Genomic DNA, 21,268 nt, shown 5'->3' on the forward strand with positions numbered 1-21,268 from the left:
AGCACCTGGCTCCTGGCTTCGGATCAGCGCAGTGCGCCAGCTGCTGTGGCCATTGAGGGGTGAACCAACGGCAAAGGAAGACCTTTCTCTCTGTCTCTCTCTCTCACTGTCCACTCTGCCTGTCAAAAAAAAAAAAAAAAAAAAAAAAGGAACAAAATCAGTGAGACAGCCCTGTTGACAGGGCAGAGCAGAGCTCCCATGTGAGGTCAAGGCCGAGCGGTGGACACCGCACCCCGCATCCTCTTCCTCCGATAAAGCCCCAGCCAGCGCTGCTGATAAGACTTTCTTCCTAAGAGCCTTGCAGTCTTTTTTTTTTTTTTTTCTTTAAGTGCTTAAAAAAGAAAGGCACAGCGCAAACGTGGCACGGACAGGATCTTCAGTCTCTCGGCAGCTGGCGCCCAGCGATGCCTCCGTCCCTGCTTCTCACCTGCATCTTGGTCTCAGTCACGCCAGTGGCGCTCATGGGTGAGTCTCCCCTCCAGAGCGCAGAGCGTTTTCTGCGCTTGCGCTTGGCTGCTTGTGCCGATTCCCGACGGCTCCTAGATCTGGCACCTGCACACGGGCTCTCCAGAGGCGTGGGAAAGTCGCTGGTAACCCCGGAAAGCGGATTTTCAGAGCATTTTTGTGCTGCGCGCCCTTTGACCTCTCGCCCAGGGGTGGGAGTGGTCCGCGGATCTGCCCCTAGCTGAGAGTGCCTTGGAGCAGACAGGACAAGGAACCCTCACCTCCTTATAGTCTAGCCACTTTGAGGGTTGTAACTTTAAAGAGAAAATGCTTTTTAGGAGTTGAGGGTAGTGTTTTGTTTTGTTTTTCCTCCTTTAATAACTGCAAGGCCTGGAAAGTTCTGTCCCCATGAAGCGCACAGATCTGGAGGAACCGAACTGGCTAACGCTGGCAGTCAAAGACCGAGTGGGCGGCCAGCCGGCCGATGGCTTCCACTCCGATGGCAGATTGCGCTCTCACTTCTTTGCCCAACAGGCCAGAACTCCTAACTGGGAGAGGGGGTGCGGTGGGGGCAGAGCCCTCCGCCCGCACTGCTGAGAGGCTGCGCGGCTCACCGACCTGGTTTATGTCTTCGCCTCACTTGGCCCCGGCTCTAGCACCTTTATAAACGGGCTTGAGGCCCTCCGGAGACAGGAAGCCGGGTGGAATGTGGTATCCTGGGTGGGATCGCTGGACGGAGGAGGATGTGGGTAACGACCACGGGAACCTCAGCTGACCACGAACTTGAGCCCGTACCATGTCTCAGCAGTGGGTGACGAATGGCGACAAAGGCAGCAGGGTCACGCAGGGGCATGTCCCACGGGACTCTCCTGTCTTCTCGATTATTCCGTGCATCTACAACTGTTGGGAGTGTCTCCCACTGAGGACTGCCCTGGGCTCCTTCGGGCCCCTCTCCCCTCACTCTCCGGGCTTGCTCCCCCTCGGACGCTCCCGCACCCCTGCGCCCTCCCCCTGGCCCCCCCAGCACGCCTGCGATGTTGGACCCCAAGCCAGAAGCCAGACTAGGGGCAACTTGGGGGGCTGCGGTGGGCGCTTGCCCTGGGAGCAGGAGGGCGGGGAGGAGCCGGGCGCGGTAAGGAAGAAGGGCCCTTCCTGCCTGAGAGCGGGCGCGGGGCTGGGTGACGCCCCCAGGGTTTGGAGGACCCAAGTGGGCACGCGAACTTGTGCTCTCCGTGCCGCCTGGGCGGCGTTTGAGCCAGCGGCGGGGGGGGATTGGGGCGGGCAGGGCCCCGGGAGCCCGCCACTGAGAGATGCGTGGCAGCCATTTGGGATCAAAGTGCATCCGACTGCACGCAGGGTTTAAGAGCAGGGACTGCCGTGGGAGGCAGCGGGGACATGTTGTGGAATGAACGCATGATTAGCACCTTTCTCCGGGCCCTGGCTGCCCTAGCACGGACTTGGTAAACGACCCTTCGCTTAAGGGAAAGTTTTATAAATCCTGGAACAGCCATTACAGGGCTCCGGGGTTCTGCAGAAGCTATCCAAGTGTAGCCCCAGGCCTGCGTGAGGCCTCCCCCTCCTCCCCGGAATGCGCCTGAACGCCCTTTCTGGAGCCCGGCTCCCCACCCACCCGAATGCTCTTACCCAGGTGCCCGCCAAATGCTTCCCCGTAATGTCCAGAGAGGAGGCGCGTCTGCCGGCACTGGCACCGGGGCCCAGGCTGCACAGCTGAGCTGGAGTGTGCTTCGCTGTAACAGCCGGTCTTTGCCGGAATCCCAGTTCCTCTTGCCCAGCCGGCCCCGGGGTGGTGCAAACAGCAGAGTTTTCCTCCATCTCCTTCTTGTCTAAACAACAGTTCTCAGCTGTTTCTCTGTTCAGGCCCCCTAGTTCTAAGTCTGCACAGCTCGATTGGGACAAGTTCGTCAGCGTTCTCCATAGAACACAGGCACCCGGTAGGAGCACGGGCTGGCCTGTGAGAGCCTCAGCCCAGCCTCTGTCAGCCGGACAGCTGTCTCTGCAAAAGGGACACAAAGTCTTCAGTCCCACGCGAACACTAAACCTTAGTGGGTTCCCAATAGTTTTATGAAGGGCACTTAGGAGACTCACAGGGTGACTTTTGGGGACTGTAGCTGCTTTCTTTGTTGAGGTGGGCACTCAGGCCGTGTCCCTGTGTGGCGCCCTTCTCCCCCCAGCCCTGGATCCGTGTTCTGCCTACATCAGCCTCAATGAGCCCTGGAGGAACACGGAGCACCAGTTTAATGAGTCTCAAGATCCCCCTCTGTGTGACAACCACGTGGACGGGGAGTGGTACCGCTTCACAGGCATGGCCGGAGACGCCATGCCCACCTTCTGCATACCAGAAAACCACTGTGGGACCCACGCACCTGTCTGGCTCAACGGCAGCCACCCCCTAGAAGGCGACGGCATCGTGCAACGCCAGGCCTGCGCCAGCTTCAGAGGGAACTGCTGCCTGTGGAACACCACGGTGGAGGTCAAGGCTTGCCCCGGAGGCTACTATGTGTACCGTCTGACCAAGCCCAGCGTCTGCTACCACGTCTACTGCGGTCGTGAGTACCTTCCTACGCCCTGCCCCTGCCCCTGCCCTGCTCCGCCACAGACAGGAGTCAGAGAGAGAAGCGCCAGGTGAAATGCAGCTACGCGATGGCGTGACAGTGTGGACCTGTGACTGTGGTTTCTGAGATCGGTTCTCAGACTTTCTGAAAAATTCCCAAAGAAGTAGAAAGGGAAGCAGTTATGACCTGGACCAGTTCTGTTGCATTTTGTCTGTTCCATCAGAGCAAAACATTAGAAAACAGAATGTCTGTTCAGGTAATCCAAATAGTGGTTTCCAACCTTTTTGAGTACAGTGAACCCCTTATGAAATATCAGGAGATAGGCAGATGCTGGATAGCTAGATAGACCATCAGACAGCCAAATTATAGCACTGTGTTAGTATCCACTGGCTTTTAGAAATGGTATACAATGGGAAGTAGCTACTTGAGGACAGGGATACTTTAACATAGACTTCTGTGTTACCAAGCTCCTGAAAACCTGTACAATGTATAAAACAGAGTCCATGGGGGAGTAGAACAGCACGGCCTGTCACTTGTGTTTGGGGAAGTTGTAGATTCGCAGAAACCCATGGCCACCCAGGGGCCGTGGGTCAGAAGCTGGAAATCATTCCCGTAAGCCAGGGAGGCTGCCCCTGGGCACGTGGTCCATTTCCACTGTGTTGTGTAGCCCTGAACACTGAGCGTTGGCTGCTGGTGGCTGGGCGCCTCCCCGCCATCACGCTGCGAGACTCTCGGGGGTGCAAGTGCTGTGCCCCGCACCTCTTACACGAGGCCATCTTTGCCCTCCGGTAGACTTTTATGACATCTGCGATGAAGAGTGCCATGGCAGCTGCGTGGACGCCAGCAAGTGCACCTGCGCTCCGGGAACCGTGCTGGGTCCTGACGGGCAGACGTGCTTTGGTAAGAAACCAGCCGCAAGGTAGGAGCAGGCTAGGAGGAGCCAGGGCACTACGCGAAGCTCTGTCATTTCCCTGGTTTGTCTCTGAACAACTGCACTGGTACTCCCCCCGTTAGGGTGTGACTAAAGCCTTGAGCCATTTCCATCATGACTAAGAGCAGTCTAGAACTAGACTGTCTGCCTTGGTGGCCACTAACCACACATGGCTATAGAGCACTTGGGGTGTGGCTCGTGTGATTGAGAAATTGGATTTTTCTTCATTTTAATCTTAAAACTTATGCTCAATTTTTGTTATTGGTAAACTAAAAATGTCTGGGAAAGGTTCAGTAACTACCAGTTGTTATGACTTGAAATACACTTGTATTTCTTTTTTTTTTTTTTTTTAAGATTTATTTTACTTATTTGAAAGACAGAGTTACAGAGAGAGGTAGAAACAGAAAGAGAGGGGTCTTCCATCCGCTGCTTCACTCCCCAGATGGCGCAATGGCAGGAGCTGTGCTGATCCGAAGCCAGGAGCCAGGTGCTCCTCCTGGTCTCCCATGTGGGTGCAGGACCCAAGGACTTGGGCCATCCTCCACTGCACTCCCAGGCCACAGCAGAGAGCTGGATTGGAAGAGGAGCAGCCAGACCTAGAATCAATGTCCATATGGGAAGCGGGTGCTTCAGGCCAGGGCTTTTTTAAATTTTATATATTTATTTATTTTTGACAGGCAGAGTTAGACAGTGAGAGAGAGAGAGAGAGAGACAGAAAGGTCTTCCTTTTTCCGTTGGTTCACCACCACCACCCCCCCAAGTGGCCACTATGGCCAGTGCATTGCGGCCGGCATGCTGCACTGATCCGATGCCAGGAGCCAGGTGCTTCTCCTGGTCTCCCATTCAGGTGCAGGGCCCAAGGACCTAGGCCATCCTCCACTGCACTCCCGGCAGGCCAGGGCTTTAACCCACTATACCACAGCACCGGCCCCACACTTCTATTTCTGATGACAATTTTGCATGCAAATTGAGATGTGGCAAAAATCATTTAAAAATGTATTCAAAATATATACCTGATTTTGAAGATTAATAAAAATAAATAATGAAACATCTCATTAATAATTTTAAGACTAATTAAATATCAGATTGAATATATTTTGAGTATGATTGGGTTAAAAATCTATTAAAATTAATTTTACCAGTTTCTTTTTTTATTTATTATTACTATTTTGCTGTAGAGCACACCACTTTTTGGGTACAGCTTTTATTTCTATGGCAAAGTAAAAAGTATTATGGTAACATAGTAATCTAGAATTTGTCTCTGAAAACAAAGTAACATGAGTTTGCACTACCATATTTTCCAAACAAAACAGTAGGGTCATGTTGATAAAACTTATACAAGTAATTTTTACTATAATTCTCTAATGTGACTTCATTATTACAATAACAAAAACAGCAGAGGAGAATGGTCACTGTTTTGAAATTTTAACTATTGTGATAGATTAGAGTTGAGATTTAATTCTTTGATATGTATTTTAAAGGCATATATTACCAACATGACAAAAATTTGGTATTCATTTTTATTAAATTTAAAAGATAGCTAGTTACAAAAGAAGAAAAATTAGCTATTGAAAATTTCAAATTGAGCTGGCACCGTGGCTCACTTGGTTAATCCTCCGTCTGCGGTGCTGGCATCCCATATGGGCACCGAGTTCTAGTCCCAGTTGCTCCTCTTCTAGTCCAGCTCTCTGCTGAGGCCCAGGAAGGCAGAGGAGGATGGGCCAGGTGCTTGGGCCCTGCACCTGCACAGGAGACCTGGAAGAAGCTCCTGGCTCCTGGCTTCGGATCAGCATAGTTCCGGCCGTTGCGGCCATCTCGGGGTGAACCAACAGAAGGAAGACCTTTCTCTCTGTCTCTCACACTCTCAATGTCCAACTCTATCTGTCAACTAAAAAAAAATTCTAATTGAAATCTGATGTCAATGCGGATGTATATTACAGAATGCCCTATGAATCTGAGTTAATGTGACTACTAGAAATTTTTGAATTAAATATGCGACTTGCTTTATATTTCTATTGACCAACACTAGTCTGGAATTATCTATTAACAGGAACTACATTCAGGTCTCCCACATGGGTGGCAGGGGCCATCATCTGCTGCCTCTCAGGATGCATTAGCAGGAAACTGGACCAGAAGCAGATATGGGATGCAGGTGTCACAAGTGGCGGCTTAACCCACCGCACCACAGTGACTCCTGGACAGAGTAGCTTTTTTTCTTTTTTTTTTAAATTTTTTAAAAATAGTTTTTTTTATTTTCTTGAGAGGCAGAGTTAGAGAGAGAGAGCTAAAGAGAGAGAGCTAGAGAGAGAGAGAGAGAGAGAGAGAACCTCCCATCTGCTTGTTCACTCCCCAGATGGCCACACAGCTGGAGGAAGCCAGGAGCCAGGAACTTCTGGGTCTCCCATGTGGGAGCAGGGGCCCGAGGACTTGGGCCATCCTCTGCTGCTTTCCCAAGCACATCAGCAGGGAGCTGGATATGTAGGCATGAGCTGAGCTCTGTGATGTCCTCAGGGTGACTGGTGCACTGAGGCTGTTGGAGATCACCTGGTGAGACAGGAAGCCCCACAATAGTCATTAATCCCTTCTAAGGGCAGTGCCCCTGATGACCTCACATCCTGCTCTGCTCGGCCCCGCCTCTTAAAGGTCCCACCACCTCTGCAGCGTATCACTCAGGAACTTTTGAGAGACACAGTCAAACCATTTCCAAATAATATCGGGGGATACATTTTCTGGGGTCCAGGACCTAAGTAGGGTGTCAGTTCCAGGCATCCATACTCCTGGGCTCAAGGCCATCTGCCTGTCATCTCATGGGTATTTAAACCCCAGTCTTTGCCGTGTGTCCTGTTGTTGTGCCATTGTTCCCGAGAGCCAGGACAAATTGAGTTCACAAGTGTCCCTTTGTAGAAGGAGAGGGACAGACATTCGTTGCTAACCATGCGTTCCTGTGGCATGAGTCCATATCTTTCATCAGATTCTCCAAAAAGTTGCCAATCATTGCTTAAGTACAACTTTTAAATTTTGCTTTGGGGGCAGCTGTTCCTGTTTTAACAGATCACTGCATCACCAAAACATTTCTCTGTGATCTCCTCCTGCCACGGAAGCTCCTTTCCCAGTCCACAACACGATTTGATGTATAAGTTTGAATTTCTTTAGCAACTGTTTCAGACCTCATTGCAGAAGGTGTGATTCACCACTACAGGTAGAGGTCTACCTAGGTCGTGGGAGGCACTTCACCTGGCCAGGGCCCTACCCTGAAGAGAAGGGGAGGGCTGGTGTAGTGGTTAAGGCACCACTTGGCACTACTACTTCCTGCACTGGTGTGTCCGAGCTTGGATCCCTGCCTGCTCCCTACTCCAGCTTCCTGCTGATGTGCAGCCTGGGAGACAGCAGGCGATGGCTCAAAGTAGTTACATCCCTGGCACCTGGCTTCCGCCTCGTCCAACCCTGGCTGTTGTGAGCATTTGGAGAGTGAAGCAGCAGATGGAAGATTCATTCTCTCTCTCTCTCTCTCTCTCTCTCTCTCTCTCTCACTCTCTTTGCCTTTCGAATAAATATTATAAAAAGAAGAGGGGAAGGGGCTGTCCAGCAGTCCAGTGCCTTCTGTCGGGTCCGCAGTGGTGGAGAGCAGGGTGGTGGGAGCACTGATGCTGAGTCGCCGTGGGGAGCGCAGCTGGGGGAGGTGCGTCCGCGGGACCGGGGCGGGGCGGGGCGGGGGCGGGGTGGGGGGGGAGACTCAGGAGAGTGGATGCCATGAGGTTTTTCTTCTGCAGATGAAAACGAATGTGAGCAGAACAACGGTGGCTGCAGTGAGATCTGTGTGAACCTCAAAAGCTCCTACCGCTGCGAGTGTGGGGTTGGCCGGGCGCTGAGAAGGGACGGCAAGACCTGCGAAGGTGAGGGGGCCTAGAGGGACCCAGCTGAGCATGGGGCGGCAGCCGGCAGGTGGCCTGTTCCCCGGGTGTCCAGAAACCCTGGTGGGGGAGAAGAGGGAAGCCGGCCGCTCAAGCAGTGGCCACGGCTTCCGCATCCAGGACGCTGACACTTATGTAGTGATCGGGGTTCATGTTGATTTTTTTTTTTTTTTTTTGACAGGCAGAGTGGACAGTGAGAGAGAGAGACAGAGAGAAAGGTCTTCCTTTGCCATTGGTTCACCCTCCAATTGCCGCGGCGGCCGGCGTGCTGTGGCCGGCGCACCGCGCTGATCCGATGGCAGGAGCCAGGAGCCAGGTGCTTTTCCTGGTCTCCCATGGGGTGCAGGGCCCAAGCACCTGGGCCATCCTCCACTGCACTCCCGGGCCACAGCAGAGGGCTGGCCTGGAAGAGGGGCAACCGGGACAGAATCCGGCGCCCCGACCGGGACTAGAACCCGGTGTGCCGGCGCCGCAAGGCAGAGGATTAGCCTAGTGAGCCGCGGCGCCGGCCTGGTTCATGTTGATTTTGTCTGCAAGGTTGAACAGGAGGGAATTTTGCTAGACAGAAAGCCACATTTTTTATTGAGGAAATAAAAATAAGGGTTTCTGAGTGTCTCAAACTTCAGTCACTTAGGGTCTCCAGCCAGGCACTCTGGTATGGGACGTGGATGTCACAAGCAGGGGCTTCGCTTCAAGCCCACCCCCGAGTTCACGTTTTTAGCAAGTTCTTTTTGTAGGAGAAAATTTGGGAAACAGGTTCACGCGAAGCCATTTTTCTCCCTCAAATGCTTTTTTGTTTGTTTGTTTTGTTTTGTTTTTGTTTTTGACAGGCAGAGTTAGACAGTGAGAGAGAGAGAGAGAGAAAGGTCTTCATTTCCGTTGGTTCATCCCCCAGATGGCCGCTACGGCCGGTGCGCTGTGCCGATCTGAAGCCAGGAGCTTCCTCCTGGTCTCCCATGGGGTGCAGGGCCCAAGCACCTGGGCCATCCTCCACTGCACTCCCGGGCCACAGCAGAGAGCTGGCCTGGAAGAGGGGCAACCGGGACTAGAACCCGGCACTCCTACTTCAAATGCTTTGCATTAACTGGAGATTGAGACATTCTTTGGAATTAAGTAAAATGATCAAGTTTTAGCAGCAGAGATATAACAAGAGCTCATATGTGTGTCAAATGCACTGCAAATTTTCTACTATTCTTATTTTTAATTTTTAATTGCCATATAATTCACATTTAGGAGTACTGTGTGATGTAATAGTCAACAATAAGGATATTAATGATACCCTTATTAATTTACATAATGTCGCTTATCTATTTTTTTAAACGATTTACTAATTTATTTGAAATGAGGAGTTACAGAGAGGGAGAGAGGCAGAGGCAGACGGAGGTCTTCCATCCACTGCTTCACTCCCCAGATGGCCGCAGCAGGGCCCATCTGAAGCCAGGAGCCAGGATTTTCTTCCAGATCTCCCACATGGGTGCAGGGGCCAAAGGACCTGGGGCCATACTCCACTGTTTTCTCAGGCCATAGTGGAGGGCTGGATTGGAAGTGGAGCAGCCAGGACTTGAACCGGTGGCCATATGGGATTGTTGTTCCTGAGCGAGTGCATTTTGATTACTTCTGTGTAATCTTATCAATTTTTGCATTCCATTTCTTGCATTTCTTCTATCTCATCATCTTCATAATCTAGTATTGAAGTGTCTTGTTCTTTTGGTAGCGTCATATTGTCTTCCTTGTTCTTGTTTCTTGGATTGTTGGTTTGTTGTTTGGCATTTGTGGAGATACTTGGTTTCTTCACCCACCACCCCGCCCCGTTTTCTCCTTGTGCTATGACTCTGTAGATAAGTGGACTGTCCGCTTTCAGTGAATCTCTAGAGGCTTATAGTGGGTGTGGCCAGAGAGCTCTGTTCAGTTCTCCAGGGTTAAGGGCATGCCTAAGGTGACACTTCCAGCTTTGGCATGGTAAGTCTTCTCTCTATTAAATCAGAAGGGAAGTAATTCTGCTCATCTGAGCTCTTCTCCTTGATGGCAATCAGTGCCTGAGCACTGGCCCCAGTGGGTATAATATTCATCTGCTCTGTCCCAAGGACCACACAAAGGATCTGTGCGGTCCTCAGTGTGAGTTCAGATTCCCCAGCGATGTCTCTCACCAGGTAACCAGGAACGGCATAGCTTGTGGCGTCTCCCACTGAGACTGCTCAGCCACACTGAGAGTTCTCCCACACACCCTCAGTTGTTGTTGTTGTTGTTTTTTCACAGTCCCTGCTCAGAAGCTTCACACAGTCACAAGCTCCTAGCCCCCTGTTAGTTCTCCCCACCAGAGTCAGGGGTCTCCACTCAGCTGATTGCCAGGCGCAGACACGAGCTGGCGCAGCTGTTCCGTATGCCCAAAATGACGCCCGCTCTATCAGCTCATATGCCTTTGTAAGGCAATTGGAGAAAGAGAAACAGGTCCCTACCATCCTTTTTTTTCCCTTTTCTTCTCTAGTTTGGCTGGTGCACTTTCCCCATGGGGCTTCAAGCCTCGTTCCCTCTAGGCTCTTCCTGCTGCTTTTTCGCCAGTGGCTCCGGGCTACTGCGGTCTTGTCTCACCTCACTCTCCAGTGCTGGTGTGGAGGCTCTCGGCTGCTGGGGTCCCAAGCCATAGGCACCCACGCCCTCCATGTAGGTCCACTGTGTCCCTCTAATTTCGATGGAGTTTCCTGTGCTGTTTTTTCCCTAACTCTTCCCTGAGATTACACTGTCTCCACTTTTTTTAAACTCTCTTCTTCTGGGCTAGAGCAGTAAGCTCCTCCCCCTACTCCGCCATCTTGGAACCCCGTAAATGCAAACAGAGGAGCACCGCACATTGGAAAATCTGATGGTCCTTTATTGCTGGTGGTGGAGAGCAGGCTCATGCCCTGAAAAACTCTCGACCCTGAAGCCCAAAGCAACAGGGTTTATAAAGGCAAAAACCACAAAAAACGGGACAGGGAATACATGGCTACTAGGGTCAAGCTGACCTAAAGCCTATGCAAAACTAATATCAATTATAATCTTAACAATACCAGTTACAATCTTGACATTAATCCAGGTATTGGCCTAAATCATATGCGGGACATAGACAAATTACAATCTTCTCATTAACCCGGGTGCATGCTAGGGAGCTTCTATGCTTTGCCAAATGTGATGTAGGGGACTGCTGTTGTCCGCGTGTTCTGGGTCATAACTTCAGACCAGAGTCTCACGGTGGAGGAAGGGGTGGTGCTTTCTCTAGATGGAGTCTCGAGTGCTCTGAAATGGAGCTCCTGCTGTTAGGGTGTTACTTTAGGAGGCCATATGTGCTGCGCTATAGCACCGTCCTGATAGTGCCCCTTATCTCAAGCACATTCACCCTTGCAAACTATGCCAACTAAAATGTCATCATTTCTGCTTTAAGAAGTCTGAATTCTCATGACGCTCTTTGCAGATTATATGGGGAGACCAGTGGGGTGACTGTTTACAGAGGACATAAGATTTGTCCACTGGTTAATTAAGGCTGTGAGATAGCAGAGCTATATTCCTGTTCACAGTAATTTACTTCATTCTTGCTATATCCAAAATAATAATACACTATCTCAAGAGGAAAAAATTATGGCTAGTGCCCACAACTTACTCCATGTAACAAACTTGACGTTGTTAACTGAGGAGATATTGACCAGAATATTATAACACGACTGAATGCATTTTAAATTTTATTAAATAAGGGTAATAGCCTGAGTCCTCCTTAAATCTATTCTATGTAATAATCTTTGAATATTAATGAACAGTTCCATGAAGAACATTTGTAATTATTCATGAATTCTTTATTGGAACTATTAAGTCAATCCTCATACAATATTAAAACCTAATAACCATAACTAAAAAGCATTTTAGCAGGCAATAATAAAAGTTATATAGGAGTTACGCTTTAGGATTAACAGTCCTGTCGCTCCCCCTCTTCGTGGAGGAGCAACACAGGACCCTGCGCTGTTCTTTCGTCTGCTCGGCCCTCCCCGGGTTTGCTGCTGGTTCTTCCCGGGTTGGCTACTATCCCTTCCACCTCCGTGGAAGGGCAGTTCCCCCTGGCCGCATTCCCCACTTCCGCAGGGGAGCGGCACACCGCCGGCCGGCTCTCTGGGGGCTGCACGGGTTCCCTTAGATGTTCCCCATAGATGTTCCTGGTGCATGCCGTCTCTCTCCTCCTTTATAGTCCTCCTCCGCCAATCCCAACTCGGCTGAGTACGCTGCTCTCCAATCAGGAGCAAGTCCTACAGTTAATTGGTTGAACTGGAGGCAGCTGTGCGGAAGCTGTTTACTTCTCTCCCAGCGCCATATTGTGGGAGAGCAGATGCATAGAATAAGTCCTAATTCGAGTAACTTAGTCTAGTCCGGATTGCTCCCCACAGATCCCCCTTTCTTTTTATTTTTTAGCGTTGATACGCGCCTGTCTTCGGTGTCCCGCGGCACACACTCTGCTCTACTTGCTAGCGTTGCCACAGGCTCTTACAAGTCCTATCAATCAGGAAAACCGAATCCGGGTCCTCTCTTCGCCATTGTGAGGAGGTTTTTAGGCGCTGATGCGTGCCTGTGTTCGGTGCCCTGCAGCGCATGCTCTGCTCTGCCCGCAGGGGCTTACAAAACCTATCAGGCAAACCGAATCCAAGCCTTCTCATTGCCTTATTGTGGGGGAGACTTATTAGTGTTGGTTCGTGCCTATCTTCGGTGACCTGCAGCTCATACTCTGGTCGAGCTTTGCTGGCGCTTACCGCCTTAAATCAGGCAGACCGAATCCAAGCCTTCTAATTGGCATGTTGAGGGGAGGCCTTATTTTTCTCTATTTCTCTATCTCCGGGCATTCCTACCTCTCCCATTTCACTTCTATCTTCCAGCATTCCCATTTCTCTTTTACTTCACTTCCAAACTTCTGTTTCTCTTATCCCTGCGGCTTTCCGGCACCTCGCCCCGCCGGCGGGTTCCCGGCTCTGCGCCGCTTCAGCCCGCGCGCCTCTCTGCGCGGCTTCCCGGCTTTGCGCGGTCCGCGGTCTCCACGCTTAACCCTTTCGCGTCTGAACCACGGCCTACGCCAGCGTTCCCTATCTATTCACGCCCCGTGCTCTCTCTGCACGCGGCGGCTTCCGCGAGTAACACAGCGTAGCTTGCGTCTCCGCCACTAGGATTCAATCTAAGTTCCCCGGGCTAGCCTGGCGAATTCAACCCAGCGTACGTCTCCGCCCCACGATCTGGCTTCCCGTCCTTTGCTCCCCGGGCTAATCAGACGGATCCCAATCTGGCTTGCGTCTCAGCTTCTGGTTTTAACTTTTCGCCCCCTATTCCCGGGCTAACTTGAGAACCCCAAAGTGGCTTTCGTTTCCGCCTCGGCCTGCCCCCCGCGGCTTCAATTTCCCTAACATTTTTCTCTACCCGGTATGTTTCCCCAAGCTTTCTTCCAACAATACTCCTCCCTCATTTCTCCTGGCCTCTCCCCACAGTCCGCGTCCGAGTCTGTTTGTTCTAGCTTTCACTTTCGCTTTTGACCTTAGAGATTTCTCCCAGCTTCCCCCGTAGTCCGTATCTGAGTCTATGCCTAGGCTTTCAATAGCTTCTTCCGGCTCCTTTTTCGTCCGGCTTTTCCCTAGGCTGTTTGCTAGTCTCTCCGATATTTTCCCTAGTTCTTCCCGTTTCTTCCCGTTTCTTCCCTCCTAAGTTTCATATCCGTCCTAAGTTTCCTATCCGAGCTAGGTTTCCTATCCGAGCTAGGTTTCCTATCCGAGCTAGGTTTCCTATCCGAGCTAGGTTTCCTATCCGAGTCACGTTTCCTATCCGAGCTAGGTTTCCTATCCGAGTCACGGCACCATTATGTCGCTCCCCCTCTTCGTGGAGGAGCAACACAGGACCCTGCGCTGTTCTTTCGTCTGCTCGGCCCTCCCCGGGTTTGCTGCTGGTTCTTCCCGGGTTGGCTACTATCCCTTCCACCTCCGTGGAAGGGCAGTTCCCCCTGGCCGCATTCCCCACTTCCGCAGGGGAGCGGCACACCGCCGGCCGGCTCTCTGGGGGCTGCACGGGTTCCCTTAGATGTTCCCCATAGATGTTCCTGGTGCATGCCGTCTCTCTCCTCCTTTATAGTCCTCCTCCGCCAATCCCAACTCGGCTGAGTACGCTGCTCTCCAATCAGGAGCAAGTCCTACAGTTAATTGGTTGAACTGGAGGCAGCTGTGCGGAAGCTGTTTACTTCTCTCCCAGCGCCATATTGTGGGAGAGCAGATGCATAGAATAAGTCCTAATTCGAGTAACTTAGTCTAGTCCGGATTGCTCCCCACACAGTCCTATTTATAATCCTCAAATTTTATTGATAATGCAAACATATGTGATTCTTTAGAAGACTTTTTTATCCTTGTTAAATATATATATATATATGCAGCTGTTTTTAATTTGAAAGTAATTTTCGTTGTTTGGTTTTATTGTCAAACTTAGAAGAAATTACAGAGGAGTAAAAGGAAGACCTTTAATATGAGTCACAGTCTCACTTGCCAGCTGTATCCATTCTACTGGTCTTTGTGTGTTCTTCTAGATTTAAATCTTTCAAGGCAATTTAGATTGTCAGCTTACTTTGCATTTTTAGACCCGGGAATATCTTGAGTGACCATCTAATGCAACCCCTTTGTTTTACAAATATGGAAGTTATGGCTCAGAGGAATAAAATGACTTGAGTAAGATCATTTTTAAGAAAAAATATTTCCCATTAATGTTAACATCTTGAATATTTTTAAGTTTTCTTCCAGCTGTTCCACAGTGTGGTCCCAAATGCTTGGGATGAGCGTGTTTTGGATTTTGTATCTTTCCAGGTTTTGTAATATTCCCACATCACAGGGAGATGTCTTGGGGATGGGACCCAAGTCTAGGCACACAATTCATTTATGTTTCATATGCATCAGGTATGCCTGGCCTGGAGGTGAGTTCACACCGTGTGTGTCGCACATCTGCATTCTGACTGTGACCCATCACAGACGGTCAGGAACTTCCCACTTGTGGTGCTTGTTGACACACAAAAACGTTTTAGATTTTAGAACATTTTGGACTTCTAGTTTCTCGATGAGGGCTTCTCAACCTGTTTATCATTTCCAACTATTTTAAAAGCCTATAGGTGGCCGGCGCCGCGGCTCACTAGGCTAATCCTCCGCCTAGCGGCGCCGGCACACCGGGTTCTAGTCCCGGTCGGGGCACCGGATTCTGTCCCGGTTGCCCCTCTTCCAGGCCAGCTCTCTGCTGTGGCCAGGGAGTGCAGTGGAGGATGGCCCAAGTGCTTGGGCCCTGCACCCCATGGGAGACCAGGATAAGTGGATAAGTACCTGGCTCTTGCCATCGGATCAGCGCGGTGCGCCGGCCGCGGTGGCCATTGGAGGGTGAACCAATGGCTAACGGAAGACCTTTCTCTCTCTCTCTCTCTCACTATCCACTCTGCCAGTCCAAAAAAAAAAAAAAAAAAAAAAAGCCTATAGGTGGCTGGCGCCATGGCTCACTAGGTTAATCCTCCACCTGTGGCGCCGGCACCCCGGGTTCTAGTCCTGGTCAGGGCGCCAGATTCTGTCCCGGTTGCTCCTCTTCCAGGCCAGCTCTCTGCTGTGGCCCGGGAGTGCAGTGGAGGATGGCCCAAGTGCTTGGGCCCTGCACCCCATGGGAGACCAGGAAAAGCACCTGGCTCCTGGCTTCAGATCGGCGCAGCACACTGGCTGTAGTGGCCATTTGGGGGGTGAACCAACGGAAGGAAGACCTATAACTCTCTCTCTCTCTTACTGCCTAACTCTGCCTGGCCAAAAAAAAAAAAAAAAAAAAATCCTATAGGCGTGCTTGTAAGGCCACCACAAAACACACCAAACACCGGAGTAAGGGAAAGCGTTTATTGAGGGAAACCTGACAGACCAGAGGGAAGGGGCGAAGAAGGAAAGGAGGGAGAAGGAGAGCGTAAGAGAGAGAGACAGAGAGAGAGGTCAGGAGACGGAGAGGAAGAGAGAGAGGGAGACACACACACACACACATACACACTGTTCAGGAACAGATCCTTTTAAAACTTTGCCGGAGGGCGGTCAGGGAAGCAGGAGCAGCGAATCCCATTAGGGTGGGGTGGAGCTGACACTGGTGGTTGGGCCCTGTGGCCACCTGGCTTCCAGCAATGGCGGCGGGAGCTAGAGCCCAGGATGGTGTCAGGGTGTAGATCGCACCATAGAAAAGACTGTGCCATTTTCCTAACAAGGTTTTTACCCTTTTAAAATATACAGTCACAAACAGGTGATTCTTAATGTCTTTTAAATGTTGCAGATTTATTCGTTGCAATTTTATTCTTCCTATACATTTCATAAAAGTCAGTCTATCCCAAGGTCACTTGCTGATATTCCAAACAACTTTAGAATATTCTTCTTGAACTGAGGGGGCTATAGCTGTAACTGCAAATGAGCTTGTGTCTTTCTCTGAGCATCTCAGATGGCCTGAGAACGTCTCCTTCCATAGGCTAACCCCAGACTTCCTGGAAAGGCCAGACAGTAAATATTTTAGACTTTACGAGCAGAGGCAATAGCATGACACTGCTCCATTCTGCCCTGGAACTCAGAAGGCAGCCTCAGAGAACAGGTGAGTGAGTGAGTGAGTGTGGCTCTGGGCCCGTGCAGCTCTGACCCAGGAGCGGACACCCGTGCTACAAAGGTCATTATTTTCCTCTGCGTGAAGTTTGAAATCACATGGTAGCTTCTTCCATTTCAGCAGAATACATTTCCTTTTCGTCCATTTAATCACTTTCTGGAAATGCAAAATATTAAAATAGGAAGCTTTGGAAAATTGCCTCCTAAATGTCAACACGCGTTCTTTTGAATGGACTTAGAGTGCTGTTCAGGCTTCGTGTGGCCAGTGTGCCTCAGCCCCAGCCCCGTCCCCTGCTCTTGTCCCCAGAGATTTGAGAAGAAAGGCACAATCTAAGGGATCCGCACTGACTCTGACCCATCCGGCTGATCCAATTTAACCCTATCAGTCCCTTTGACATCAATTATGCTTTGTAAAATTTATAAGTGAATTAAATATCATAGCAATGAAGCAGTGGCTTTCGGGTCTTACTCCTGAAAGACCAGAGCCCAGTTTAACAATGAGAAAAATGTTAGCCAAACCCAAATTAAAGGACACTCATTTTACAAACTAACTGACCAGCTCGAGCGGACAGAGACACGGAGGACGAAGGTGGCTCTTGGTGGCTGTAACATTTCACAAACCTCTTTCGCGGTCATGCCCACATGTCCCCGTCACTGGGTGAGACCCGGGGGGCACTGCGTAAGTCAAGTATAATCCCTGCTACAGAGCGCCGCGACCTCGAGGCAAGGGCTGGGAGGTGACTGTTCCCCTGTCGCTCTCTGCTGCAGACATTGAAGGATGCCACAACAGCAATGGGGGCTGCAGCCACTTCTGCCTGGGGCTGGAGCGGGGCTACCAGTGCGAGTGTCCCCGGGGCCTGGTGCTGTCGGAGGACAACCACACCTGCCAAGGTAGGACCCGTGGGCCGGACACACGCTCTGCTCCACTCTGCCTCCGCTCTGCACCTCCTTAGCTTTGCTGTTTGCCTTTGCTTTTTCTCTAATCTCTGTGCTTCCTTGTGCAACAACTCAATCTGGAGGAATAAGACATCGATGCAGTTCTCGCCTTTTCTAGTGGATGCTTGAGTTGAATCCGAATGACACTGGATTGGAAGTCCTGGGGAATGGCTGCTGCTTCTCTCTAGACTTACGTGCACATCAACAGTCCTCCAAGAGCTACTTCCTGGAAATTGAGTTCCGGTGTCCGGCACCTGGTTATGATTCTTTGTCCTGTCCCACTGGTATTGGACTCTTGATAGTAGGCATGCCTTTCTTTTGAGGCAAAGCAAACATGGGACTGCGAAGGAAAAGCAGTGTTCCTACATCAAGTTGAAGTGGAATTCATAGTCAGAGGTTATGGTTTACTGAGCAATGCAAGGACAGTTTGGAAGCCAACCCCAGGTGCACTCACGCTGTTTCTGTATCTCTGCCTTTGTGAGCGGATCAGTGGCAGAGTCACAGCAGTACCATCAGGAAATGTTAGCTTCTCTCAAAGCACTGCTTTTTCTATATTACCCATAAACTGTGTTCCTGCTGGAACTTAACCCTTTAGGGGTCTCGGTGTGACACAAGCCACGCTTTGAAACAAAGACTCATGGAGCTGGAACTCAGTATTTCCCAGTTTGCTGAATGGCGCATTTAAGGAATGCTATTTGACCGTGACCCTGGGGGTTCAGAGTCGTGGTTGCATTCACCAGTTTGCTTTTGAGTCCTTTCAGTTTCCTGGAGAACGGAACAGAAACCTCCAGTTACGCGCGGACGCCATTGTGTCTCCTCGAAGCCTCCACTCCCGCCTCCCTGCCCGGGTTCCGGGTTCTAACAGTAGCCCCTTCCCACAGTCCCTGTCGTGTGCAAGTCCAGCGCCATTGAGGTGAGCGTCCCCCGGGAGCTGGTGGGCGGCCTGGAGCTCTTCCTGACCAACACCTCCTGCCGAGGAGTGTCCAACGGCACCCACGTCAACCTCCTCTTCTCCCTCAAGACCTGCGGCACAGTGGTGGATGTAGGTTCCTCCCGGGGGGCATTTGGGGACCAACCAAAGCCAGTTACTTGAGTGTGGTTGACAGGTATGCGCTGTGGCTTGTGTCTCAAAACATCTGTGTCACTCATTTAGCTCATGTCTGAGTACCTGCCGTGGCCCTGGCACCCCCAGGACAAGGAATGAAGGACATTTCAGCTGTCCTGCTCTCCACGTGTCCGCCTCGCGGTGCCTGGGTGAGCATGGGTGCCAGGAGGCTGGTGACAGCCCTCCACCAGTTATTTGAAAGAAGTGACTGGTAGAGATGTCACTTCGTTTTTGATGTAGTGAATGAGTTGGAGTATTGACCCAGGTTGAGGTACAGGTTTATACTCTCATTCAGAACTCCGCGCACAGCCCCCTGATCAAGAGCCTGAAGTGTGCACCAGGGTCCCTGTCTAGGGACTCACACAGCAGAGATGACCTTGGGTCAGCTGTGGACCAGGGATGAGCAGCATAGTGAGACCAGGCCGCCGGCAGGGCCTCTAGGAGCCAGGAAGGGACAAGCGGGACTGTGTGTGTGTGTGTGTGTGTGTGTGTGGCTTACACAGGCAGTGAGAAAAAGAAAGGGCCTCATGGATGGGAACCAAATGCAGTCTCGGGGCGTGATCTTCAGGCGGGTGCTTGGTGAATGGTGGCACAGCCTGGCCTGCAAGGGCTTCACAGTGGAAAATGAAACCAGACGGGCAGATAGTGTGGACTGTGCTCTCGCGCTTCATCCCCTAGAAGTGGGGTCGAGCAGGAACCGTGGTGACGAAACCTGTGCCGCATCACGGGTGTGCAAGGTGGCCTGCAGAGCAGCGGAGAGCCCTCTGTAACCACTCGGTGACAGGGACACTTCTGTAGGACTCCCACCAAGGGACAATCAGGGAACTAATTTGTCTTGGGGCTCAGCCACTCTTCATGGCAAGTCCTGCTGATTGCCGCTGTGGCTCATCCTGCGGAAATGTTGCCTATTGGGGAGGGGGGTGGGCTCCCGGGAGAGCCGAGGAGGCTGGGCCTAAGTGTGGTGGCCCGGGGTCCAGCTCAGCCCCAGGTCTTGCTGCAGCAGAGCCACCAGGACTAGGCCCCCTGGACGCTGCCAAAGCCGCCCTTTTCTGAAATCCCCCAGCCTTGAATTCGCCGATTCTGCACGGATCAGGGTTTCTGAGCAATGCTGGAAGGGGCTTGCGGGTTGCCCAGGACGTCTTGCTCACACAAGGGCCACTTAGGCACCCACGTCTCCGATGCTTCCATAAACAGATGTCTGGAGTGTTAAGGTGGCGGGGGGTGGGGTGGAGGGGCTGCGTCTTTATGAAAATGAGCCTGCAATGCCTTTCCTGTCCGCCCCGGGCCCGGCTCAGGTGGTGAATGACAAGATCGTGGCCAGCAACCTGGTGACGGGTGTCCCCAAGCAGACCCCGGGCAGCAGCGGCGACGTCATCATCCGCACCAGCAAGCTGCTGATCCCGGTGACGTGCGAGTTCCCGCGCCTCTACACCCTCTCCGAGGGCTACGTGCCCAACCTCCGCAACGCGCCGCTGGAGATCGCGGGCCGAAACCACGGCATCTTCCCCTTCACGCTGGAGATCTTCAAGGACCGCGAGTTTGAGGAGCCCTACCGGGAGGCGCTGCCCACCCTGAAGCTGCGCGACTCGCTCTACTTCGGCATCGAGCCCGTGGTGCACGTGAGCGGCCTGCGGAGCCTGGTGGAGAGCTGCTTCGCCACGCCCACCGCCGAGATGGACGAGACCCTCAAGTACCACCTCATCCGCGACGGGTGAGCGGCCGGGCGGGGGGGGACCCTGGTCTCAGTTCAGGAACTGGAACCATTTATGAACCCGGAGGCGTCCAAAGGACCCCAGAGTGTGTGCAGCTGAGTAGAGGCCATGAGCAAGCATGGGGAGAAAAGCAGAACTGAATTAAATGTGTATATTTAATTGTGAATGTCTGCTCAGAGAGGGCGAGCAGGTGTGCCAGGTGAGGGCCTATCGCGCAGGTGCAGCCCCTCGGTGAACGAGTTGGGCGGGGGAAGCCGGAAGAGAGGTACTTGATGGGGTTCAGGAGAAGAGAAGATCTAGAGAAACCCCCAAAACTGGTCAGAGGAGTCGCTACAGCACCCCGACGTCGGGCTCAGCTCACGGACGGCGGGGTACTGGAAGCACTGATTGCAAAGCCCAGAGCTGGAGCGGGGTAGCCACACAGAGCACGACCCCCTGGGCTCCCAGAGCACCTGGACTGAAGCTTCTTAGACAGACGTGGGGGCGGGGAGGGGCGTGGTCAGCACTGCCCAGGTTTCTGATTGGTCGCCGGCGCTTGTGGCCTTCCTCTGATTGGTTGGCGGTGCTGTGTTCTTGAGAGAACGTCTAGGAGGGCAAAGTGGGCTCCAGCGAGCCTGGGAACCACAACTGGGGGTGGCTGGCTGGGTTCCTGCGAGACAAAGCTGAGCCTGAAGGTGTTACCTGTTGGAGAAACCCGTGAGCAGCTCTGGGGCCGGTGATGAGCTGCAGCCCTCCGTCAGATCGGTGAGTTAATTTGAATAAGTGGTTGGCTTGCTATCGTCATTCGCAAACACTGGCTACAATCCCAGGAAAATTACACTCAACCCCATACCTACAGTAGTATCGCGTGGCTTTCTTCTTTGTTCTAAATGTCGGTGGGATGCATGTCAGGTGGGGTAAGTGGCCTGGCTGGCCATGACGGTGGCCGCACCGCCTCTCCATGCTAGGCCTGTGGGCAGCCTTGGCCTGCTGCGGGCCATCTCTTGCACACTGGCTTTCAATCTTTGATGCACATTCGGATCCACGGAG

General features: G+C 51.9%; 1 protein-coding gene across 1 annotated transcript in view; it reads left to right on the forward strand.

The window, feature by feature from the left end:
- The window catches only part of OIT3 (oncoprotein induced transcript 3), a 29,634-nt gene continuing 8,366 nt past the window's right edge, over positions 1–21,268 (forward strand). The window contains exons 1-7 of the mRNA XM_002718429.5: positions 1–465; positions 2,637–3,011; positions 3,810–3,917; positions 7,719–7,841; positions 17,255–17,377; positions 18,304–18,464; positions 19,823–20,238. Of these exons, the coding sequence (XP_002718475.3) occupies positions 405–465; positions 2,637–3,011; positions 3,810–3,917; positions 7,719–7,841; positions 17,255–17,377; positions 18,304–18,464; positions 19,823–20,238 (1,367 nt within the window). The 5' untranslated portion in view covers positions 1–404. The remainder of the gene's footprint in view (positions 466–2,636; positions 3,012–3,809; positions 3,918–7,718; positions 7,842–17,254; positions 17,378–18,303; positions 18,465–19,822; positions 20,239–21,268) is intronic.

The sequence above is a fragment of the Oryctolagus cuniculus genome, chromosome 15 (genome assembly GCF_964237555.1).
Source record: "Oryctolagus cuniculus chromosome 15, mOryCun1.1, whole genome shotgun sequence".
NCBI classification, from domain to species: Eukaryota; Metazoa; Chordata; class Mammalia; order Lagomorpha; family Leporidae; genus Oryctolagus; species Oryctolagus cuniculus.